At 34.2% G+C, this 27,651-nt stretch overlaps 1 protein-coding gene across 1 annotated transcript; it reads left to right on the top strand.

Moving 5' to 3' along the window:
* The first annotated feature begins 1,596 nt into the window (after positions 1-1,596).
* Positions 1,597-27,651, top strand: LOC128991099 (uncharacterized). The gene is made up of 15 exons (XM_054413827.1): positions 1,597-1,731; positions 2,705-2,813; positions 4,072-4,973; positions 5,689-5,839; positions 6,237-6,431; positions 8,859-9,136; positions 9,949-10,166; positions 11,955-12,071; positions 20,734-20,839; positions 22,086-22,213; positions 22,979-23,063; positions 23,910-24,149; positions 25,045-25,134; positions 25,384-25,549; positions 27,509-27,651. Exons 2-15 carry the CDS (start codon positions 2,708-2,710, stop codon positions 27,553-27,555), a joined length of 2,829 nt encoding a protein of 942 aa, XP_054269802.1. The 5' UTR covers positions 1,597-1,731; positions 2,705-2,707; the 3' UTR covers positions 27,556-27,651.

Raw genomic sequence — 27,651 nt, 5'->3', positions numbered from 1 at the left:
AATATTTTTGTTTCATATGAATTTACTTGCTCTATCAGAAAGCATTTTCATCAATATCAATAAAGAAAAGTGACCTAAATCCAGTTAATGAACGAAACGGTCATTCACTGGTTATACCCTAAATTTGTGAACCAGTATTTGACCGGCTGTTTAAATATAAAATTGGTTTGGATTTTGATCTTTAAATGAGTACAGAGTTGTACCTTAACATGTTAACTATGAATTAAATGTAATATATTACAGTTCCAATCAATAATTAGGGAACCGTGACAAATTACAACCAACCATGTTTGTGCGAGACGCCATAGTAGGAAGCTTAAAAACGAACTGCTTGAAACATCTAATTTTGTTTATGTTACAAAAGGACGATTGACACTTTCTTTTTTAATCAGTCACAGAGTGAATTTGTATAAGGCCCCAAAGTTACTTTGAAACACGTTTGTAACGGACTAGGAAATACAGAAAGCCTGATATGAGGTTTTTTATACGAAACGGTCATTCATTGGGGGGTGGTCATTCACTGGTGCACTCACCCTATATCAATTAATTTATCCAGGCTCTCTAGTTTTTTCCCATTGTAATATTTACGCCAACCCAAATTCAAATAGTAGCCTAACTAATTTCATTTCAACCAAGTAAGTAAATGTTTGTAGCAAACTAACTGTTAAATTAGCAAACTTATTGACTGTTTACAATTAACAGATGTTCTTCTTCTCACTTTTAATTTCTGACAACAGCTGGAGTTTCATAGTACCATTTGGTTACTTTCCTGTTAAAGGGAACATTCATTATTATCGATGATTTTTTCGATATATCGATATTTTTGTTTACCGATCCATTACATATTGGCAACTGATCTTGTTTAGGCTAAACTAAAATAGTCTATTATATGGATTAAGAAATCAAACTGTTCTAAGCTAACCTAACATAACCAACCAAACTTACTGTACTATTTAAAAATTCCTTTTGATAACAGAAAAGGCAAGTTAAACATGGAATGTTACACAGCAAGTTTGGTTAGTTATGTTAGGTTATTTTTTTTAGAACAGTTTCATTTCATTATCGTTTGTTGATACTGAACAATATTTATCGTAGTTGTCAGCTGATATGTTTCAATTTGTTAATATCGATATATCGAGAAAAAACCATCGATAATAATGAATGTTCCCTTTAACAGGAAAGTACCAATATGTGTTTCCCATGTTAATCTTACGGAGAAATACGGAAATTTAAAGGGCTCCAGGGCTTCACCCTCTAATTATTTCCCTAAAAAGAAAGTTTCCTGCACAACTTCACGTTACGCTCTTTCCAATGACACCAAGAACATGTAAATCGGTTCAGTAGTTTTGGAGGAGTAATTGTCACAAAAAACCTGCTTGCGTATTAAATAAGTAATATATAGATAGATGTACAACCATAAACATATTGTTTTGGTTTGTCTGTGTTAAAACTAACATAATAATGTTAAACAGATTTCTTTTATATTTGTAACCTTTTTACATAGTATGTATGAGACTTAGAAACCTAAGATCTAGACTGCAGTGAAATGTGCCGAATGTTTTCATAACAACAATCAACAATAGTTCATTTTCCAATGTAAATTACTGTTTGCTTTCCAAATTTAGCACGAATTATTTTTTTTATAAATTTGAACATTGGGTGCAAAATCATTTTGTAATCATAAAAATTTGAACGTGACAGGATTTAAAGAGCATTGCCAAGAACAATAAGGTATGTAATATAAAGATAATTTATTAAATAAATTACATCCTTCTTGCTCTTATCACAAGCAAGCTGCTGAACACAAAGGATAACAAATAAGTTACCTACAAATTTAGGCTAAACGGAAGAAAAAAATAACTAATTAAAATTACACAATAATTTTGATCTTGGATCAATTAGAGTATAAATGATTTCTTGATATTGAAAATTTAAATGTCACAATGACAATTTTCTTTGGAATTTTTCTGTACAATTTCAATTTTTTTCAAAATGTATAACTTAGGTATAAAAAAACGTTAATGGTATTCTTGATGCAATAAATAAACCTATTAATTCAATAACTTTTAAGTTGGTTATATTTTTCTTTAAATTATAGAATCGTTGGCTCATTTTTTCATGCATAATATTAAGTTTTTAAAATTGTTTATTAGAATTTACTAAATATCATTTTGGTTAGTCCCATTTGTATAATTTTTTTAACTGTGTCACCCATATAACAATCAATTTCTTTCAGAGCATCCTACCAGTCCCTATTTCTTATATTTATTGTAAAAGGATCAGTTTGCTAAGGGTTGGAACTAGGTTGTCACATGTACCACCTGTTAACAACCTAATTAGTGGCTGACACATAGGCAAGCTTCATACCAGCAAAATTATTTAAACTCTTAAAAATTATTAAATCTTTTAGTATTTTTCTAGTAAAAGCTTAAGTATAACAGTTTTAAGTATAGTAGTGCCTAAATGAAGTGTTAAATGTGTAGTACCGGTAGAAAAAGAATGGAAATAAAAACTAAGCCACCATACAGATTGTAAATGTAGCTAGGTACCTATTAAGGTAGCTACTAAGCTGAAAATAGCTTCCATAGTTAGTTCTACAATTATACGTTCGCATTATAACAAACTTCCATATTTTATCATCACACTTAAAAAATTATTCAAACACAGGCATAGAATATTTAAATTATTAATCAAATTATTTCAGATAATGCTACCACGCTTTTACTCTGTTTCACCGACTCGTAATAATAGCAGAGACAGTTCAATATCAAAATTATCCCAAACTCCACTGAAATCAAGTATTCCTGTGCCAAGTAAGTACCGTATTGTATTTGTAAAGACAACTTATAAATCTCTCACGTCTAGAGTACATTTAGGTTTAGAAAATAAGACTTGAAGAATGATTTTTGCATGTTAGAGTTTATTCTCTTTGAGGTAAAATTCCGCTATTTTTTACACCAACAATTTTATAACCCCCCTAACAGGTAGGGGGTGACTTATTTTTTTTTAAAAGCAACCCCTATTGAGTGACCCCTCATTTTGAAGGGATTGTTATTAAAAAAATAAATCACCCCCATCCACTTCCCTGTTAAAGGGGTTAAAAAATATTGTTGATTTTATAAATTGCGGAGCCTAGGTATATGTTAACAACCAATTCCACAAACAGAATATTTCTAATTATTATGGTTTTAAAAATACAGATTTGTTTCCATATTTGTGAAATTTGTGCTTTTTCACATAGTCTACAGTAAATCAAATTTTGGAATACGGTACCTGCCATTTTGGCTAGGGGTGAGGTATCCACCTTGGGTTTGCGTCATTGTGTTTCTTTTGACAAATCCTTTAAAATGAGGGATCACTCAAAAGGGGTTGCTATTTGAAAAAAATAAGTCACCCCCTACCCCAACCCTGTTAGGGGGGTTAAAAAATATTGTTGATGTTAAAAATTAGGGAACCTTTGTTAACAGTCAACGCCACAAACAGAATACTTCTATCATCTATTCCGGTTTAAAAAAATACAGATTTGTTTCAAGACTTAATTTACACACTGTAGGCTATAATAAGTTTAATTGAGTGTATTTCTAAACAGTAAAATAGGTTGGATACTGCCATATTAGGATTAAAGAATCCTGGGGTTGCATTTTGTGCACTCTGTTCAAAGCAACTAACAATTATGTCAGGGAATCACAGCAACTTTAATTATCTTTAAGTTCTTCATGATAAGCATATGCATACTGCAAACATATTGTTATCAAAAAATATATAGGCCTATATTTAAAAATTTAATGTTATTTTACAAAATGTGCTCAAAAATACATGTAAAAAATTTAAAACAATTTAATTATTGGTAATGAAGTGTATGCTAGTTTGATACACATTCGGTAATGCCTAGTGTTTTTATATGACAATGAATTTTCATGAAATGATATTTATTGTTAATGGCACCTTTTAGACTTGTTTCAAACTGATCATCAGTCTTGCCCTGGCCTTGATTTAATCCTCTTGAGGTAGGCCTTCTTAAAATAATTTAAATTTTAACTTGTGGGTCAATGATTAAAACGTCTTTTCCAGCTCCAGTTGATCGGAAAGATGCAAGAATAAGAAGTGCGTCGGCTAGCAATAAACAACCCACTGTTTCAAAAATTCCCCCGGCATTTGAGCGACATAAGACAAGTTTGTCATTGTATCCTCAAAATGAAACAACTTCCCTTAGAAAGCCTGCTGTTTGCTCAAAGACTGTGCCAAGTACGCGAAATCCTTACGCAAATGTTAAATCCAAGATTGATAACACACGACCTCATTCAACAAGTATAAGAAATCAATTTAGTTCTAAATTACCAATTAAAAACTCAAATGAGACTGATTCCAACAGCAACAAGAACTCAGATTTTGAATCTATTTCTGCTGAGCCATATTGTGAAGTAAAATCACAAAACGCTGATTTTAAGACTGAAAGCGAAACAAAATCAACAAAAACTGCTTTTAAGTCGGATAATAATTCACATAGATTGAGATCTACTATCCCGCCTTACAGTGAAGCCAAACCCCAGAGGGGCTTACCTAGGTCGGTTGATGCCAAATACCCAAGAACTCCTTGTAAGACAGATAATGAAACACAATCTCCAAGATTTGGTAGTCCGCAAAGAACAGTTAATGAATCTTTTGATGCTGAATCCCCGAGAACTCCTTGTAAGCCTGATAATGAAACTGAATCACCAAGATCGGGGGATAGGTCTCCAAGGAGAGTTGTTGAATCTTTTGTTGGAGAATCCCCAAGAACTCCACAATCTAAATCAAAATCACCGCCAAGAGCTACAGCTAGGTCTCCAAGATCAGTTTTTGAAGCAAAAACACTAAGATTAACCAAGGAATCAAACTCACCGAGGCCATCTTTAAATTCAGAAAAAGAATCACTCTCACCAAGATCAGCTGTTGAGTCTAATCAAAGAACTGATGAAATCACTGAAAAACAGGTAAACATTTACAATACAGTAGAAATGTTCTGATAAATAGTATTTAGTTATTTCAGCAAACCAATAAGTACAGAAATTATACATAACTACTTATTTAATCACAATCAGTCAAATACATTGCAGAAGAATGAATTGAGTCACTTTTGGTTTCAAAATTGAAGTACACATTTTTAGATAGCCTTGGTTCATGTTGGTTGTCCACATCTTGATAACACATTTTTTGTTATGTCAATCAAATATTTCTATGGAATTCATAAAGAGTTTTAATTAATCTTTAGCTGTTAGGTATGAAGAAGCAAAAAAAATTCTTGAGTAAAAACTACCACCACCAATGTTGCCATAAAAGCTTATTTTATTATTCTTAAGCTATGTTTTAAATCCCTGAAGCAATGTTAGACGAGAAATAATATTTTTTTATTAGCCACAAAATCTCTTGAGGTGTAGCACTTGAATTCCGCAAGTGTATGGAGACCAAGAAAGAAGGAAAGTGTTTGGTTCTGTTCAAAGATGTCTTGAATGTAAACCTGATCAAAAATATGGAAGGATTGATTTTCTAAAAAATATTATTACTATATTTTCAAACAATTTTACAAAACAATGATATAACTTATCAACAAGTTAAAAGGCAAATAAATAATGTTAACAACCATCCTTGATAAGTTTCTTTATTTTTTATTGTATGAGTAATTAAGTGTTGTATTTTCTACTTTTACAGCAACAGTTGTTAACCATATACCAGGAGTTGAAGAAGCTTAAACCACTTCAAGGAATGCATCATCTAGAAGGCGAAATTTGCAGTTTGATGGAGAAGAAAACACTTGACCACCTTGAAGGATTGTCAAAACCGGAGAATTTTGCGCAAGGCTGTATGTAGCTTGATATGTATTTATTTTTTATTGACTAGCTGTTCTATACTCAGGCATTACATTTCTTTATCCAAGGGACAGTTACATCAATTTTACTGGGAAGCGAGCTGGTCTTGTGGTTGAGTGTGGGACTTCGGTTCCTGAGGTCCTGGATTCAATTCCGCCAAATAACCAAAGGATTTTATCAAAGTGAGCCACAACCCTTAGGTCTAGTCTGAAGTAATGTGAAAAACTAGGACATAAATATATATGTTTAACCGGATTTCTAAGCACTATCTAAAAACAGATTTAACTACAAGGAAAAACTAAAACACTTGGTAAAGATTTAAATTTAATAGAACTTAACAATTATCAAGCTAATTTATTATTGCTAAACATTCGCTGTAAAATGTTAAAGGTACACCGGAATTTGTGTCAACCTTTGAGAAACAAATGCAACATGTGACAAAGTCATGGCTCCAGCTGATCAACGATATAGTCATTTCAAAAAATACAGTTGGCAAAACTGCTCTGCCTCACATGTCCATGTCTGGTTCATCCTGGGGTCTACAAGATGAGATTGCTTGGTTTCTGACCAACATAACTGTGGAAGGTAAACACACATATACATTTTTTTCCTTGATGTTGACGCCAGCGGCATTTTTATGAGAGCTACACAAGAGAAAGCACTTAAACACTTTGTGAAAGCATTCCAAACCTATATGTGTTGTGGGTGTGCCAGGAATTTTACTGCAGACAATTTGTTGCACACATACTTTATTCATATTTTTCACTTTGGGTATTATTCATTAGCATTTCAATTTATTTGGTTTTCAATACATGGTACAGTGTATGATAATCAAAACTGTCTATGCAAAGCTTAAACATTAATTGAATAATAGAATGTTTATGTGTATGATAGCCACTGGATCACTAAATTTAAGTTAAATGCTTTATATTACCAATTGCTTCGTCAAGTATCCTTTGCAGTAGTACACTACTATAGTTTTGGAATTCTGCAGTCCATTATTAGGTGTGACAAAACATCAAGTCATTTATCCAATTTGGTTAAATATGATCTGTCAATACCATTGTAGAACATGTACCGTACACAAACACATGACCAAAATACGATTAACGAATATAATACTGAAAAAGCTGGCCAGTGTTATCACGGGAGACACAAGGGGATGCCGATAGAGTCATGAATAAATATTTTTACTTAACACCATCTTACTAATATTATAAATCTGAAAGTTTGTGTGTATGTGTGTTGCTCAATCACGCATAAACTACTGGACGGATAGGGCTGAAATTTGGCATGATGATAGCTCACATTCCCAATTAACATTTAGGCATATTCCTATCTCAAAAATCCTTTCGGGCACCGAGTTCCCCATGTTAACCTTATGAGTACTAATATTTAAATGGAATTAAAGCATCTTACCAGCTGGTTCAACCGTTGACTGTAAATCCTTAAGGTTCAACTAAACAGTTTGATTCTGTGATGTTCAATAGCATTAAAAAGTTAATAGGTTCACCAACAGGGCACTATTTTTTTTTTTTTTTAATTATGAAAACAGCTAATTTGCAACCAAAAGTTGAGTGAGTGCAGCGAACGATCTTCAACCTGGAGGCGAGTAAGCGTAGCAAACGAGCTAAACCTGAAGGCAAGTGAGCGCAGCGAACAAGCTCCAACCTAAATGTGGGTAAGCGTAGCAAACGAACTTCAACCAGGACCTATTTGAGCGATGTGAACGAGCTCATCTTGAAAATGAACGAGCATTTGACATAAAACCACATTAGGACAGGACGACATCTGTCGGGCCAAAAAGTTATGGTACACAATTTACGTTTTTCTATGGTTTAGGTGCAGTGGTGCAGTGGTAGAACATTATTAGGGCTATGGTAGATGTGTGCTACACTATAGGATACCTTAAAAATTAAAAGACCAAATTTTCTTAAACCGTTTCCTTTCCCAGAACTGTAATAAGCATTTTATACTTTTATGCTAACCCCGTACGAAGGACAGGTACTCTGCTAGTATCAAATATTTTTAACTGAACAAGTGTATGAAACAGCTGTACTATTATTAACCAGTTGAAATTTTACAAAAAAATTAAAACACAGAAATATAATTAAATGTGTTTTTGTACAGCAATTGTTTTAAAAACATGAAAAAAATTGATTTTCAAACTAATTTGTAATAAGAAATTAATAATTCTATACAAATCAATAAGAAAAGAATGCAGACTTGGGCCCAAAAATAAATAATCCTACTAATATTATAAATGAGAAAGTTTGGATGTATGGATGGATGTATGGATGTATGTTTGTGACAAGTGAACGCGAAAAATACTGGTCGGATTGGGCTGAAATTTGGCATGATGATAGCTCACATTCCCGATTAACATATAGGCATATTCTTATTTCAAAAATCCTTTCGGGCTCCGCCCCAGTGGCTCTGGAGTTTCCCTGTTAACCTTATGAGAAATGGAATTATTGAATCTTAACAGCTGTTTCAATTAAACAAGTTGGTTCTGTTCTATAATGTTCAATAGCATTAAAGTTACAAGGATTACCAACCCAGTATGCAGCACTATTATTTCTTTTACATTTATGACAACAGCTAATTTGCAACCAAAAGGTAGTGAGCGTAGCGAACGAACTTCAAACTGGAGGCGAGTTAGCGTAGCGAACGAGCTAACTGAAGGCAAGTGAGCGCAGCGAACGAGCTCCAACCTAAAGGTGAGTGAGCGTAGCGAACGAGCTCCAACCTAAAGGTGAGTGAGCGTAGCGAACAAACTTCAACCAGGACGTGATTGAACCATGCGAACGAGATAATCTTGAAAATTTAGAAGTTAAACGGGGCAAAGCCCGCGGGTTACAGCTAGTGTAATATAAGACACACAAATTTCTAATAAAATAAAATTTAAAAATTGGATATATGTTTTAAAGTGGAAATGAAGTGTAATTTTATCCATAGTCAGATTGGAGAGTTATGTCTCCCTGTGTTTGTGATAAATATTTTGTTCCACAGGAGAGTCTTTGGACGAAAAGTTGCACAAAGTGGAAGAAGAACAGTTGAGGGTGATGACGGTGGTTATGTACAACATAATAGCCTTGGCCAAACAGTACGGTGACTTGAAAGACGAGAACACTCGTCTGCGGAAGACACAGGACCAGATAAACTTACAGCAGAACGAACAGTTGGCCATCCTGGGACAGGAGAACAAGGACCTCAGTAGGAGGTACACCACAGCCGTTGAGATGTGTAATGTGGAGAAGTCAAAAGCGGAGCAGATGGAGAGAAGTCTGGTTGGTTAATCAACAGTCATTTCCTAGCATTTGATAATTTTAAAATAGCCTACCTAGTTGATATTACACATTTATAAACCAACGGCTAACTATAAGCAGAGACTATTGGATACTGAAGTAGACATCCCAGCCATATGGGCCAGCTGCCGCCAATTTTTTAAATAAAAAAGAACGTAGTTGTGTGAGTCAGGTAGTTAATTGAGTTCCCTCTTTGCATGTCTCTGTAAGTTAAGTTTGCTATGAGTGTGTCACAAGATATCTTATGAATTCAATGGATCTAAAAACAAAATTTTATATTTGCTAACTGACCATACACAGGCCCACTTTTATAAACAGGCAGACTGGGCATATGCCCAGGGGCGCCGAAGGTTTGGGGGCGCCCACCGGGTGCCCCCCAACCACCACCTGCCCGCACTAGGAAAAAATGGGGGCACTGCTTTTGGGTTTGCCCAGGGCCCCACTGACCCTCAACGCGGCCCTGACCATACATACACTAAGAACAAAAACTAGTGTCAACTAAAATAGAAAAAAAAAACTTGTATACTCTCACCAGCAATGTTCACTACCGGGTACTCAAATATGATGTTTCCTGCTTCTGATAAATTTTCAACCAATAATATGATGTGATGAGAGTCTCAAAAATAAATTCGGGGACCCTACCTTGTGATTACAACCAGCAACTATTCTTTTGGTTAATATATTTTTACTAATGCTTAAGCATTTAGAAAAGCTTGCTTTGGATATATTTTAATATCAAATCCAACGATCCAGTCTGTAGTTGAAGTCTTAAGAATAATTTTGACCAATTGCAGGATGCAATACACAGAGAAATGCTTGAAATAAGGAAAATTTTGAAATGCAATGAAAGAAAATGCAATGAAATTGATTTGAAAACAAAGAAAGCAGATGGAGGAAAGCGAGCTTTAGAAAACACTCTTAGGATCTTAGAGTTGAGTATGGAAAAGAAGGGAAAACAACATCGAGAACTCTCTGAAAAATACAACAATTCTGAGGAAACGATTAACAAGCTGTAAGTACCTATCTATATAAAAAGCTAGGTAGGATTTGAACTCTTGAGAAAACTGTAAGCCGTGTACCTAACAACCGCATATTTGAATGAAAGGTCTTGACGTGAAACTTCTCCGAAAAATATCAGTTTTTCGATAAACCTTTTATTGACAGGATCCTCAATTAACGGGATGTATTTTATCATATTTAAATGATTGAAGATACATCAGCTGTTGGATTTGTTTTTGTTTTAGTTTGTTTGTTTAATTTTCTTAACTTAAAAATCTTTGGGTCTGACTTAGGGGAGGTACGAATGAGGCATTAGTTCAAAATTCCTCCGTGAACAGCGCTGTAGTAGAGAGTACTTTGGCAAAGAAGGTTTACTAATCGCAAAAATAGTTCTGTTCATAAAATAATACTATAAATGCCTCAAACTCAATTTTATTATTTTTTAATTATAAAATTAAACTATCATAACCTAACCGAACTAACCAAACTTGCTGATAATGAAATAATATAACAAAAGTTTATTAATAGAAAAAATAATTCTCTTTATTAAATAAAACTAGAAATTGCTCTACTAAAATTTTATAATGACTTAATAATAATAAAATTAAACTGTCATAACCGAACCAAACCAACCAAACTTGCTGATAATAAAAAAATCTTGGACAAAAAGTTAATACCACGAGCGGGAATTGAACCCGGGACCTTTAGCATCAGCCCGGCACGCTAACCATTAGACCACCGAGGCCGATGACTACTGATCGTTTTGTTACGGTAATGGCGTTCCCTCAGCTAATAAGAAGCCCACAGCTGTCATCGTAGCCTCTTTTATACCTCCCCTGAGTAAATACCAAAATCTTTTGATTCTTCCATAGATTTCTATATTGCATCAAAAGAAGTGACAGTACGTTTTTCTTATAATGCGGGATGGTTTTCAAACCTTTGAATTCTTTTTCAATTGTTTACTTATTAGTTCAGTATTACATATTTTAAAAACACAGCAATTTATTTTGCAGACAAATGTTGTGGATATTAAGTGATACAAGAACCATTAAGAGTTTGGAGGAGCCTTAGGTGTTCAAACTAGTAAAAAAACACATCTGCAGACTATTTTGCCTTGTGATATGGTCATTAATAAAACTAATTTGCAGAAGCCTAAGAACAAGCCCCTAATAATTCAGCAGTTTGCATTGGACGGTGGCGAAGAAACACCCACCTTCACTGCATTCTCTCCCCGTGGCGACACACGAGCAGAACAACTAGTTCAAATATACTTTAAAAGAGTACCTATAATACTTGCCAAAGATTTTGATATAGAAGGGGTTTAATTTAATTCAACCCATTACAGTAAATTGGACATAATATTTCATTTATCATAGGGATTGCAGTTTGCATATCAGTGCACACTTTATTGTTAATATTAATGATATAGGTTTCGGAACATTGTACATTAATTACTTACTTACTCCTGTGGCCACTGAAATCTAGTTTATTTTTGGCCTCGCCAACAAGTTGCCTTGAAACTCCTATGTCCTCCACGATGTCAACTTCTACCAGTTGTACCATTTGTTTGATGTTTTTCTTCTTACATCTACAGCCACTTGGTCTCTCGGTTCACTACTTGGGCCAAAAACATTCACAAATTTGACAAAAAATAGCAACATAAAAAATTAATAAAAATAAAACTGTGACATAAACTGCTTGGTATTAATCAGTAACTTAAATCAATTGAAACACGATAACAAAATAGATTTAACTTAGAAATGTAGCGATTATTTCCTGTATTGATGTGTTTTGTTCAAAGGAAATATGAACTTGAGCAGAGAAGATGTGCGAATTTGTCTTTGGAAGAAACAAATAAAGATCTTCAAGTGGAACTGCAGAACATGAAAACTTCATTGGAAGAGAATGAACAGAAGAGGTATTTTAACTTAATAACTTCAATAACTTTGAATCAAGATAATATTTAGCCTAGGGGTTTTTTTTTTTTTTAGAAACTTACATTATTACAGGTCAGAATATATTTTGACATTACATTTTTATACAACAGGATCTTGATGTAGGAATTCTTCAGAGTTAAAAGTTTACCAAATTTAATCAAAATTGTATAATTTTTACTGGATTTATCGTGTTAACGGACAATTATATAAATTGGGCTTGGGTCTAGACTAGGTCTTACAATGATACCTACGGTAGTAGCTTATTCCCTATTCAGAAGATTTACAAAAAAACTGTTTTAATTGGATGGTCTTCAAAAGTTCCAAAATCGGAAGATCCAAAGAATATATTGCCGATCGGAAGTTCCAAAATCGAAAGATCCAACGTTTATATTGCCGATCGGATCTTCCAAAATCGGAATTTCCAAAGGTTATTTAGCGGGTCGGAAGATCCAAAATCAAAAGATCCAAAGAAAATATTGCCGATCGGAAGTTCCAAAATCGTAAGATCCAAAAGTACAGTCATAACTAGAAGTACAAATTTATTTCTTAAAGTAAACTTATGAAATAGGCTGTCCTTTTCACTTTGGATCTTGCGATCGTATGTCGGGTCGGAATTTCCAAAACGCTACTAGTCAGATCGGAACATCCAAAATGCTAGAACTGTTGCGTCTCTCAGATTGAAGGCGATGAACGCCGTAACCAGCCGCGTTGCTAATGTAAGGGGAAAAGTTTAGACACTCGAGTTTAGATCTGTATAGAAAAGTAACCAAACTACTTATTTGGTGTGTGTATTTTTTGTCCAAAAACCATTTCAACATCATATTTAAGACGTATATTCAGACTATGTTTAAAAAAACATTTTAATTCGCTCTATGTTAGATAAATATTGTCACATAAATTAGCCATTAAGTATAACGGAGTTTTTAATTAATTTTAGTTTTGTTCTAATTTATATCACGTAAAGGCAATTACTAAAATACTGTTTGTATTTTATCAATGGAGTATCAAAATGCCCTTTGAAGCACTCTTTGTATAGTTTTACAATTCTCTTAGCGTATGTATTGGCCTTAAATATATGGTATGATAATTTTTTTACATCTCCTTTTTTAAATTTAACCATCATGACAACAATATTATCAAACATATAGATGGAATTAAATACTCCTAATAGAAGAGTTAATCTTCTCATTTTATTTTTTGCTATTAGAACATAGAATTAAGTATTATGGAACAAATAGGTAGTTTAGTTTGTGGTTTATACTGTATTTATCTGAAGTAACTTATCTTTTTATAAAGTAAAATATGTATCTAGATAACAGCCCAATTTGTTTAGGAAATCTTAATTTTCCTCATACAGTTTCTAACTCCCGTATTTGTCAAATACTGCTTGCCTTACTGTGGTATGTATAGATTGCCTTCTAACAAGGCACCATAATTGCAGACGGCGTATATCGGTTGATGCCATGTTGATGTATGTAACTAAATCATAATCCCTGAATTTAAAATCTTAGATCGAAAGACTTAATGCTAGACTTTAAAGACTTTATGATTGAAAGATACCAATTCAATAATACAAGTCTTGAATTAACTCAATCACTACACTAACTCTTGTTTGTGTCTGATACTAAATACATTAAAAAGTAGTATGCAAATTATTTGATTTGCATTTTATATTTATATGACATTTTTTATATACTCAACAAATTTTTACCCTTCGTTCATTTGGGGTCTGAGGCATATCCCTAATCATTTCATGGCTTTTGTTTGATCAATGGCAGTGTAAGGGTTATTAATTACTAGCAAGTACCTTCGGCTTCACCTGCGATGGTATAACCATAAATATCATAGCATAAGAAATGCTTTATGATATTTACTTTTTTTTACGTAATTAAGTAAATTTGTTTGTGTAATCTTTTTGGATTTAGTTACTTCTTTAATTATGTTACGGTAATAATAATAATTATCCGTAATGGTTGTGCCAATGATGATGAGTAAGATATCATTATTGTGTACTGCCTCCCGTAAAATTAAAATACCCCCGCGTTAGTGAACCTGCAGAGAAAGCAAATTTCCATTTACCTTGCTGTAATTCTACTAAATTCTTCCCTAGAAATTGTAAGAAATATTTCCTATATGAATATTATTAATTTCAATGAGTACCTAGGTTTGCTGTTACAGGGGGGAGATAATTTGGTGTGTATGTTATTGATAGCTTGGTATGAAGTAAACCAATTTGCCCAATCTGTTTCTCTAAGGTGTAGTTATTTCATAGGCTGTATCGTATATTTCAAATTAGTAAATCCTGTGTTGAATTATAATACAGATGTAGAAGAAACTTATGATATAAAGAAGAAGTGCTCAAATGTAATCATAGGTTGATATAGACCTTAATTGTCTTTGTTTGTAAAATACAATGCCGCAAATCCAAACTCTAACGGACAATCGAGTCGGGCGGAGCACGAAATGAGTTTTGAGATAAGAATATGCCTATATCTTAATCGGGAAAGTGAGCTATCAGCATGCCAAATTTCAACCTAATCCGACCAGTGAGTGATTGAACCCCAATAAGAAAAACAAACACACAAACTTTCACAATTTAGTATGTTGTTAGTATGGTAACACTTTCTTAATGTATTTTTGTCCATGTTTTGATAACTAGCTGTTGTACCCGTGCTTTTCAACGGCAATAGGACGGGAAATAAATACCTTTTGATCTATAAATGCATTTTATTAAATGTTAACACATCAGCCAATGTTTTGGCCTATTGATTCGTCGGAAAAGAACATACCATATTGCTGATGGATGTCAGGTGCTCAATAATTACTCTTTGTTGAACAGACATTGGTCTTATAAATATCACCATTGACTATATATACCTACCTGTAGGTATATATAGTCAATGATATCACGCATTTTAAGTTTTTAGTACCGGGGGACTGAGCCTTGCTAGGTTGTGGTTTAAAGTACGTATAATCGTTAAAAACATTTTATAAAAAAATATTTTAAATATGATTTACGAGAAATGATTTCATTACAATCCAAGACATTTGATTGAGAAAAAAATAACGACTCAGTAATACAAGCAATGTAGGCCTATAAGGTATGTAATAAGCAATCAGAATAATCATGTGTTGATGTGTTATTTTACTTAATTTTTACATTTATTTATGACAAAAATACTGATATTTATGTAGGTAGGTGCGTGATTAATTTCTTGGCACTTAACGAAATGTTTCTTTAAGTTCAAGTAAGGCCGCTATTAGCATTGAGCAACATGTGGCGCAGCTAGTGGAGCCGCCGGTGTCGGACGTGTAGAGGGCATGGAGTCAAAGGGTGCCTATTAGCCGCGGGGAGACCAGTGGCGCCGCCGAAAAAGCTGCCCGACGTGTTGCCAGGAGTGATTTTGCCCGACAACATGTGTCGCGACTGTTTTAGTGTCCAGGCAGTCGGGGGGCATTGCAGTATATGTAGCCTATTAGCCGTGGGCAACATGCGTCGCCACTGACTGCGCTCGCATGCGCTATTAACGTGAAAACGAAGCCTGTCACACAGTCTACATCGTGGTTTGAGTCGATTGAGATGTGCCTCGCCATATTGCTGTTCTATTCATTACTGACTTCTGTTCATTTTGTTTACCAGTGACCTTTTAACAGTGTATTCTTTCCTTTTTGTGTCATTAGCGTTTTTGGTTGTCTTTAGTTTGAGTGTAGGAATTTTGCCAACGGGTATCAGGTAGAAAGGGTCCCCATCCATGAATTCCACATACTGCGGAGTTTTGCCAACGGTTGTGGGAATGGGTTGCGCGAGAGGGGGAGGGGGAGAGAGATTACACGTGACCGTGAGGGTGGCTTCCGCTAGGGGTGGACAAACCAGGCAGGATGCTGACTGTGTTCAAAGTATGTAATGCAGTTATGCACCTCTGACTGTGAAAGGAAATGTATTGAATTTTTAACCTAACCTAACCTAACCTAACCTAACCTAACCTAAACTAACCCACTGCGACAAGCGCATAACTGCCAAGCGTAGACAACCCTGACAATCGCTCTCCTTCCGGACGTCACACTCTTTCTCCCACCACCACCGTTGGCAAATCTCCGCACCAAGAGGTGGCCGAAGGCATCCCCCCGATCTAACTGACACCCGTTGGCAAAACTCCGGTTCCCCTTTAGTTTAGATAAATAATGTCTAGTGCTAATACTGACGTGCAAATTGTGGATGCAGTCACTCAACGTCATGTTTGACACTAGGGTGTTGTGGTGAATTCCGCTGTTTGAGCGTTCTACGAATGTGTCGCGCGACTAGTGTCCAGCCAGGTTCCAAACGCTGTGGGTCACCGGCGTCACCACTAGCTGCGCCACATGTTGCTCACGGCTAATAGGGGCCTAAACCTCCACCATTAGTATAGTGTCTAAACTACTCTAGTTTGGTGGATAAGCTGAAACCCGATGAGTTAGTCTCAGCGTAAATAATTTAGGCCTACTACCGTACATGCAACAATGTAAAGTAAGTAATGTTAACATAAAAGTATAACCGACGTGCACTGATTGTCATTAACAGGACTGCTCGTCTTTACTACTTCCTTCACCACTTCCTATGTCGCGGACCTGTTTCCTTACCTTCCCATAGCATTTTAGGATTGCAGATACCTAACCATCCTTATGGAACAGCTGAAGCCACTTTTATTGTTAGTTCTGTCTGGTTTTCTGTAGATGTCGTGTTTTGTTTACAATTTGTTTATATTATTTTTTGGTTAGTTTCTCATTATTTGTGTCTCACTGTTTGGTTATATAGCCAACGATAGTAATATAGTAATATAGTACGGTAAGATAGTGAACGAGTTATCGTTTATGATTAAATATCTTTATTTGGTTAAACGAGGTTTTAAATTACTGAAATAACAAGAAACAAATTGTAAACAAAGCACGACATCTACAGAAGACGGACAGAACTAACAATAAAATTGGATTCAGCTGTTCCATAAGGATGGGAAATCTACCTTAATCTAATCGTAATAATAGATCCCACACTCCGCACTGCTAAGTTAACATTTCCTACAATGTATCGAATAAGCTTCAGTATAATCATTGCTCAATAGTAACAAGTGATGTTTTTGCTTTTGTACTGTATTTTATAATTTCTACTACACTGTGGGAGATGCCTTTATGAACACATGTGTTACAACTTACAAGTCTTTTGTTTACTTTTTCCTTGTTATTTCATTCAACCAACATGGTTACTTAGCAACCCATTAGACTAATGTTAAAAAAATGTGACTTTCAGTTTCATTTTTCCACGTAATTAGATTTTTGTTGGCAGTTATAACTGCAGTAAACTTGTTTTTAGGCCAAAAATAAACTATTTACAAAATTTGAAGAAAATCGTCGGAGCCGTTTTCGAGATCTTTGTGCAAGCAAGCATACATACATACATACAAGCAAACATTGCTCGTATTAGAGTATAGGATTAAAGAATTTAGTCAGCTGTTTCAAACAAAAAAGTTGGTTCTATGTAAAAGCATTAAAAGTTATAAGATTTACCAACAGGGTGCAAAACTTTATTTTTTTTTTTTTTTTTGCATCTATGAAAACAGCTAATTATAACTAAGCAGCAACAACAAACTGTGGTATGCCATGAGAACTGTCAAGGTAGGATTGTTTACAGTTGTGTTTATGTTTTTAATTTCATGAATAATTTTTGATATTTTATGAACTTTTAATCATTTGTAATCATTGTTCAGATGAAGTGGTGGAATATTATGGCTATGGTAGATGTGTAATACTATAGTATACTGTAAATTTAAAGAAGCAAATTTTATCAACATGTGTCCTCCCCCATTGCAAGTTCCAAGTTTGAGTTCAATATAACTGCAATAAGCATTTTTTTACTTATATGCCAACCTCGTATACGAAGGACGGGTACTCTGCTAGTAATTAATATAGCAATTGAAAGTTATATAGCAAATAAGTTGTCACAAAAGTAAGAGTATATTTCATACTTCATCTATCGTATTACCTTTAATGCGGCCAATGACGATATATGACGATATAGCGATAGTTAGCAACCATAATCAATGGGAGTACAATAAATGTTATGGGCATAAAAGTAAAAAATTGAGTCATTAGAAACCAAAGATCCACATTAATTGTAGGTAACATTTGTTAGTTTATTTGTTGAGAAAAATTAACTACAGCTTTACTATACTTCCACAGTCTACCACTGTAGGCCTACCGTTACTGTAGTTTTGTGGAGGTTCACTTTAGTTATCATACACAAATGATTCTAAATTCTGTACAGTCTTCAGCACCTTCCAGTACTAATTCCTGTGTAACACTTATTTTTCTGTTTACTGTTTGGATCCTTCACAGTTCAAAGAGACTTATAACGAAATATCACACTCTTTACAATATCCACAAATTACTGGGCTGCGTATTCTTCATTAAATTTACCTTTACACGAACCTTCTTCTACAATACTTTCATTTTTTCATTTTATACCTACATGGCAGGACAATAAGAGCAAGTAAATTTGCATTTAGACAATTAGACTTCTAATAAATGTTTTTAAATTGTAGAAAATAATATACCTTAAACAAAGATAAATGAATATTAAACTAAAATATAGTAACGGGGGACTGATCCTTGCTGAGTTTGGTTAATTACATTTAATTGTTAAAGAAATATACTACACAGACGTGTTTTATTACAATACAAATATAATACTATTAAATACCATAGAAATTTCATCGCAGAACTAATAACAACTTGAATAAGGTATGCAATTAAAAAAGGAATATTTAAGATCCTACTCCAGTTTTTTTAAACATTTATCATGCAAAATACAATTATTTTTATAGGTAAGGGGCATCATTTATTTCTCGGTACCACACTAGACTTTTCGTTGATTAGTTGAAGCCGAAGACTGATAAGTCCTATTGGAGCATAAATCTTTTACTGGAAAGATTATTATAATGAAATAATTAATTTCAATAATTATATAACTAATTAGACCTGTCCATATTTTGTTTCAACTTTAACAGATAGTGTTTACAATTTGTACAATCTACCATTAAATACGGGTGAAACATTGAGTTGACGCCTGTGCACTAAAACGACACCAACTGGAAACACATTTATTGAAAATAATTGTTGTGCATTTGATAACAATATATCACTATTATTTAAACAAATTAAATGCTAAATTGATTCGTTTACGATAGCATACTTTTAATAAGCGGATTTAAAACAATTGCTTTATTTACACAATATTCGTCAATTAATAATCTGAGCCCTATCTATAATTACAGTGCCTTGTGATTCAGAACGCAACCCATATACATCACAGTTACGCAAACAGTATTTGAATTGTACAAATGTTGGCCAGTCGAACGCACGGGACTCGAGTAGTCAATTTTTTAAACAGTTTAATTCAGAACAGCTATTTACACATATAAAGACCAAAAAACTATGTCGTATAAGTCAATTCTCATATCTTCAACGATTAAGCGATAGTTTGCAGAACAATAAGTATTTTCAAGCATGACTTAAAATTGTTACAACAAAACCTTTTACTTAGGTACACAAATTGAATCTCCAACAAAACTTGATTAGACGCAAATGTTTGATATACAGTTGAACATTTTACATTTCCTGATAAAACACATTCTTTGTAAGGAAAAAATTACATTTCAATTGAATTAGGTTACAGCAGACATTCGCTAGTTGTGGGGAAAACTAAATATAATTTAACGTTACAATTTCAATTTAATTAAATTTGAAACTACCTGTTTGTTACAACAACCGGAAACAACTTCAAATATTTAGCGTTGGTTACTAGTACACTATTACAACTTAATAGTTCAGCTCAAATAAACCACGACAAATTCATTATCTTTTCATTTTTCAAATGATTTATTCTGGATTCTCTTACGGAGTAAACAAAAATTGTCAGAAGCTATAAAAATAAGTTATTATCTGTTTAAGACGTTTGCCAGATAATTTAGTATTGTTATTGTCAAGGTTAATACTTAAACCATCTTTTAAGAATAAAAATAAAAAAATTATTTTACTATTGACTGTAAATAAATATTAAACAATACCAACAATATATATATACATGTATGTATGAATGCGTGTGTATTTAAGTGTGTGTACTTGAAAATACGAATACAAAAATATTAAATAAAATATCAATTAACAAAACAAATAACCATTAACGTTGCTGGTGACGACGTGTGTTTAAACGCCTTCAATCTGAGAGACGCAACAGTTCTAGCGTTTTGGAACTTCCGATCTGATTACTAGAGTTTTGGAAATTCCGACCCGGCATATGATCACAAGTTCCAAAGTGAAACGGACAGTCTATTTCATAAGTTTACTTAAAGAAATAAATTTGTACTTCTAGTTATGACTGTACTTTTGGATCTTACGATTTTGGAACTTCCGATCGGCAATATTTTCTTTGGATCTTTTGATTTTGGATCTTCCGACCCGCTAAATAACCTTTGGAAATTCCGATTTTGGAAGATCCGATCGGCAATATAAACGTTGGATCTTACGATTTTGGAACTTCCGATCGGCAATATATTCTTTGGATCTTCCGATTTTGGAACTTTTGAAATACTCCCTTTTAATTTATGTTTTCAGACAAGACCTAGTAGAGGAAATTGCCAATAAGTCTAAGAAACTAAATGAATTGAAGGAACAGTTGGAGTCAGCTGGATATTCTTGTATGGATGGCACACAAAAAGAGGTACATAGTTAATTAAATCAGTTACACTAATGTGTGTTTAATTTAAATATATTAAATCCAAATATGGCAATGCAGATATTAGATTCCATAGTCAAATTGCAAAGGATCTATATTTTTTTATGATTTTATGACTGGAAATGTGCACTACAGTAGACACCTATTTACAAGTTGTGACTAGATTTCAATACTGATTAAGGCAGAATAACAAAAGTCTCATTCTCTGAGGTAAAAGAAAAATTTGTTAGACTGTTCTTTATTGTATTCACCATAAATAATGTGGTCTTTCTCTGAGTAGATGTTTTTTATTTTAAATAGGTTTATACATTTAAAAAGCATTTAGGCACTGACTTTCATAATTAAAAATTTAAGGAGTTTGAGTTTAAGAATTTAATAAAAGCAAGTCAACAACACTTGAATACGAGTGACATATGGATATGACACATGCTATAAAACTTGTTGACGATAGCGAGTATTAAACCTGATATGCTGTTAAGTCATCTAAGGATTTGTCTTTGTCTGTAGGAAGTATCGAAGTGTGTAATAGAAAGGATAAAACATTTTTAACCCTTCCCGGAGGGGTGACGGATATATCCGCCTAAGTCTTTGATGATAAAGGACGGGTAGCGGATATATCTGCTTATGATTTTTGATGTTCCGGAAGGGAAGAGGATATATCCGCCTTCTCTTCAGACAGACTGGCAGGTGCTTGAGCAGTAACCAGATGTTTCACGGTACCAAGGCACCACTTTCCTGCTCTCTCCATGGCTGCGCTCTCCCCCACACTCCCCCCTCTCTCCCGGGCCTCCCCCTCTTCCGCGCCTCCCCCTCTCCCGCGCTCCACACACCTCTCCTACGCTCCCCCCTCAACGTTTCGCTCTCAACTCTACGTTGTCTTTATTTATTGTTTACATATTGTTCTTTATTTGTTGCCTAACGTTGTCAATGGTCATATCTTCAAAGACAGATGGCGGATATATCCGCTGCTTTTCTACTCATGGGCGGAGGACGGGTAGCAGATATATCCGTATAGTTAAAAACGAGTCAAAAATTATTTTGACAGTATGAAGTGTTCCATTGTGTTTATTTTATGTGTACTTGCATAACAAAACACAAATAAGGAAAATTTATTTTTATTTTTGCCTATAATTTTTTCCCGTTCTATGTCATGGTTTTGCCCGTCCAGGAAGGGTTATTAATGTTTGGTTTTATAATATAGTTAAGCACGTAGATGTATTTTATGTTTTAGGCTATGAACCAGGATTATGCGTCTAACCTAATAGTAAAAGATTTAACCAGAAACATGCAAGACAAAAACAACCAAGTTAATGAACTGAAGAAGAAGCAACATGAACTGGAAAACCAACTGAAGGAAATGTAGGTTAACATTACCTTTGAGTAATTACTATCAATAATATTACTAATGTTCAAGATATTGTTTTGATAGTGAAGAATCCTTGCGAAAGTGGCATTTCTCTTTGGGCGCTATTGGTTCATGTGGGAAGTAGAGCACAACACAAAGTACCAATAAAGTCTAAGGTGAAGCTGAACACAGGTACGCTGTTTCCAAGTGCATGATATGGGCCCAAGAGATGGTTTTGCCCCTTCCCCCTTCCTTGTGGAGGGATTTTCCTATCCTAGCATTCCCAACAAGCCAAAAAACCTCTTGGGCCCCTGGGCTCATTTACTAAAGCGACCCTGGCTGAACATGTGAAAGGTAGATCACTTGCTGGTAATTCAAGCAAGCAAAACATTTTGAATAGTGGAATGAATAATTCAAACAATAGATGGAAAAAACAAATTCGTTATGAGTTATTACATGAAAAATAAAAACATTAGCGTGCATAACGGTCAAAGGTAAAACTAATTTGGAGCGAGGAAAGTAAATGTTGAGAAAGGGAAAGCTGATTGTCTCTTCTTGTTCTAAATCAAGTCCATCGGAACATTAACAGGAGCAAGTTCCAATAGGCATGCAGATGAAAAATATTTGTACTAATCTCTACATTCAAAACAAATAAGTTTAATACGGTTGCAAATACAGTACTGTACTCTCATTCCAATCGATAAAAAAAATGTTATTAATTCAACAGTATTCATTGCCGTGAGGGATTTTTCTAACAACTTATTGCTTTGTCTTTTTAGGGCAACCACAGAAAGAATGCTTACAAAGCAAATTCATGAATTAAAGAAAAATCGAACTGAACATGATGTCAGTCTGGAAAGTCAGGTGAGTTGATTCATATACATTAATTCAATTCTACAAAGTTATTTTTCGGCAGTTAAAAGAGATAGTGGAACAATTAAGCAACTCATATAACTATCAATTGTGCCGACTTTTTCAGAGGTCGGCAGTCTCTTTTAACCTTGAATTTGCCCACTCACACCTCAGCTCTGATCGGGCAGGCAAATCTAGTTGGGTGTGATGCTAGTCTAGTTGGCGTCTCTGACTTCGGTCCAGTTGGTTTGATTCCCTGCATATCCACAAAAGTTTTAATTTTATTGATCATTCCCCCCCCCCCCAAGCATTTTAGTAGACAATAAAAGAGAAGTAGACAATAAAAGAGAAAAAGAAAGGAATTAGCCAGTTAAGTACTAAAGATGAACAATACTGATGCCTCTCAATTAGGTTTGCGATGCCTAGGTCGTGAACTCACTAAATCACCGAGCCACCTACCTATTCACTATTGTTGTTCAAAAACTATGATCATCATTTTATAATACATACATGATACTTTAACTACACTTACTAGTTAAAACACATTTTGTGATGCAGTGGGGCAGCAATAAAGACCATAAAGTAAAGTAGTCTAAATGGTGTTTTGGGTTCAAATTGAAATTAATACTTCAGAATATTTTCTTACAATTATTTACGTTCTCAAATTAACGAAGTTACAGGGGTGTTAAAATGGATTGTGTATGATGAAGCATTGTAGTTGAATCCAGTACTGATTTTGGTATTCCGACACTCTTCTAATCTCATAATTGTCGGATTATCAAGAGTTATCTGTAGTTGTTAGCTATTTCAAATGAAGAAAATGTTAACTGCTATAACATTTTTGACTAAATCATTCAGGTTCGAGTGCTGCAGTACAGAGTGATAGATTTGGAACGTGAAAAATCTGAACTGGAGAGAATGGTGACTCAACAAACTCTGGAGTTGGACCAGCGAGATCTGATGCTGAGAGAACACGCAGAATTGCTACGGGCGAGGGATCAGCTGATACCTATGATGAGGGAGAAGAAGAACAGCGACAAACAGTGCTCAGAGAAGCTGATGGCTATAGTGTACGAGAAATACAAGTCCCACTTTACGGTACGACAGATAGATAGAACCTTAGATTGGGGTAGTTTTGTATAGATCACAAGCATGGGCGTTTGGATACCTACTGAAGTAGGCATTTATATGGACCATCTGTAGCTTTTTTTAAATTAGAACATTGTTGAAAGAGCCACTCACAGAATGTGCTACAGTCATAAAATGTCGTTGAGACAGTGTGGCATAAAAGATTCTATAGCATCTCTATTGGAACTTCCAATGACCAATATATCAAGCAAGTACACAATATCGATTCTCAAATAGACTGATTGGGCCTGATGTTGTGACTGTCAATATCAACAAGTCACTTTCACACGTAAATAATATTTTGTATACATATATTATTACAGTATAAGTTCACACTTATATACTGTAATAATAAAGTGTAAAGTGTACACAGTATAAGTGTGAACTTATACTGTAATAAGATATGTATACAAAATATTATTTACGTGTGAAAGTGACTTGTTGATATTGACAGTCACAACATCAGGCCCAATCAGTCTATTTGAGAATCGATATTGTGTACTTGCTTGATATATTGGTCATTGGAAGTTCCAATAGAGATGCTATGGAACTTTTTATGGAGTGACACTCGTATAGTGTGGTTTCAGTAAAAATATTTTACTTCATCCATATTGGTAGGCCTACGGTATTGATATTTGTGGAACAAATAAAAAAAAATACATGACCATGCCAGACTTCAACTTATGTTTCTTGTTCAACCATTTATTGTATTAACATATGTGTAACATATGTTAACCATTTTTATTGTATCTTTATACAACAAAAAAAGCTATTGCCTCATACTGTTCTCATATTGTACTTAGTAAGGTTCTGTCCTTTCCAAAAGTTATCTTCTTCTGTAAACATTCTACTTAAATGTTTGCAGGAAGGTTACAGTGATGGCATGTTGGGTGATCAAAGCCCTTACAAGTCGCTCGAAGCTCTAGAACAATTTTACGGCCTTGACCCGAAAATGGTAAGTACCTACTGAATTCTCATCAATTGGACTAATGGTTTAGTGAACCGATTTTGGCTCATCAAACACAACATTATTTGCTTCAGTGTATTATATTTTAAGTGTTGTCACATTAATTCAACATTAAACACTTGTTACATGGTAAAACTTTAAAGTTGTATGTTTACCAAGTAATATACACCCCTCATAGACAGTTGAAAACCTAAAAGGTGAACAAATAATTATATTTAATTTAATAATCTTTTGCAGGTTGAAAAAGAAATGTCATTTAGGCAGGAGAAAATGACAGAAATGATTAATCTGTTGGAGCGCAAACAGATGGAGATCAATAAACTGGAGCGGAGGATACGAGCTATTGAGGGAGATCATCCTTCACTGAATATGAAGGAGCAGGCACAGAGAAACAATAAGTGGGGTGGGTGACATCGTTAAACTAAAAACAAATATTTTAAATAGCATGACCGATAGTTTATGGTTCAAAAAAAATATTTGGAGTACACTAGTGATGGTCAAAACCAGAAATCTCAAAACCGTAACCGAAACTTGAAAAATCGAATCCCAAAACCTAAACAAGAAACTTATTTACTTAGCTGGTTAGAAAAGTTGAGGTTGCAAAAATACAGGTAATAATCAAATGTGAAGTATGCAATCAAAACTGAAAGAGACCGACACTGACATAATAACATAAATATGTAATTGCTAAACTTAAAACCAAAACATAATTTTTTACAAACAACCAACATAAAAATGAATATTAGTAATATATTCTAGTGGTTGAATACCTTTTTGTGGAATATACATCAATGGTTAAGTCAATATTTGAGACATCATGGTTATAACTAAGCAGATGATCGGCAAATTCAGAATTGGGTTTGTTGATGGATGGTTTGAGTAAGTGTTCCTTATATCTCGTTTTAAACAAGCGGGCGGTTTGTCCAATAAAAAAAAAAACAGCTGCTCTAGTTTTTATATTGGATAAACTGCCTGCTCATTTAAAACGAGATATAAGGAACACTTACCTAAACCATCCATCAACAAACCCAACTCTGCATTTGCCGAGTGTCGAAACCGGTCGCTACCCAGACGACCAATGGATTACGTTGGCAAAAAAAGGTTTTAACCTATAGAATATATTGTTAATAAGTAATCCGGAAGGAAACACCTCAAAAATGAATATTATATTAATTAGAACATTTAGTTGTCAATATTTCTTTGTGTTTAGTAAATATCCTCATGAAACTGAATTGTATGTTGTGACAGTTATAAAGATGCCTTTTGAAGCTCAGAATACAATTTACTGTTTTCATTACTTTTAAGGGTAATCTGTTTGCTCTATTGCTACCATCTTGTATGCAAAAAATGTAAGCAGTTTCAAAAATTAAACTGCCAAAATCTTCAATTTCAAAACTTTTGAATCTCGAAACCGAAACTTTTCCAAAGTTTTGATGGTTTTGAGATTTGAGATTTGGTTTTTACACATCAATAGAGTACACTCAGTAGGGTCTCAACTATCCAATCTTTGGCTCCGATTTTCCGTATTATCAGATGACCCTCTTTGAAGACAAGTAGGTTACCGTGAAATCCCATGTGCAATGACTGCACACCAAAGCAGTCAAGTCTAGATCAGAGATCCCAAAATGTGCTATGCAGAGGCTACAGCAGTGGTAAATGGTGCTGTTTTAAGAACAGGTATTATGTCGCCATTGTACTGGTGTGTCAACATTAGTTCACAGATCATTTTTATCTGTGTATAGGCTATTCAATAAGACTGAACACAAGAACACGGATGCAAGAACTAAGTGACTGACTTAAAATAATAGCAGTTAAGTGGCATCATATTTTTAATTTGTCTCTTGTGAACAGTTGGTACGTCAGGTAAAAAAGCTTGTAAACACTGGTCTATACAACCAGTTTTGCTGCCTTGGTCTACGCTTAGAAGACACACGTCTGTTTTTGGACACCTGCGCTTTGGTCTTTCTTATTGTTTTAGCGCACTGCATAACACACACTTTGTCAACTCCTCATAACCAGCATACTCCTCTGCTGCCACTTTTTTTGTGAACACCAATCACTTGAAAAAGTGTGATTGAGTGGATGAGTATTGCTTTATCTTATGTTTTTATTATTAGTGGGATGTAACTACAGTGTTTTTTATGTTATTTGTGATAATGGCTTGAAAAGGGGAAATGTTGGTTATTTTAACTAAAGACAAACGTAAAAGCCTTGTAATTATGAAAAATTTGTGCAATGTTTTTGACCTATTTACATTGGTTTGTTTATTGAGTTATTAAGACCTTGCCGAGCTGCTTTAAGACAAGACAACCAAGAGTCTATTGTATGGAAATCTTTACTCTAACGATTGTTTTATTTTCAGGATTTCTCTCCATGTTTCCTGGCATTCCAGAGTCTAAAAACAGATGAATTATTTAACAAATGGTTTACTGGGTTTTGTTTTCATTATTGAATAGTATTTATAATCTTTTGACCATTTAAGTTGAATAAATTATTTTGGTAAAA

This window comes from Macrosteles quadrilineatus, unplaced genomic scaffold (genome assembly GCF_028750875.1).
Source record: "Macrosteles quadrilineatus isolate MER2022 unplaced genomic scaffold, UCM_ALF_1.0 Scaffold_3__2_contigs__length_128488019, whole genome shotgun sequence".
Classification (NCBI taxonomy): domain Eukaryota; kingdom Metazoa; phylum Arthropoda; class Insecta; order Hemiptera; family Cicadellidae; genus Macrosteles; species Macrosteles quadrilineatus.
The sequence above is the reverse complement of the archived record's forward strand: the minus strand, read 5'-3'. Positions and strand labels throughout refer to the sequence as shown.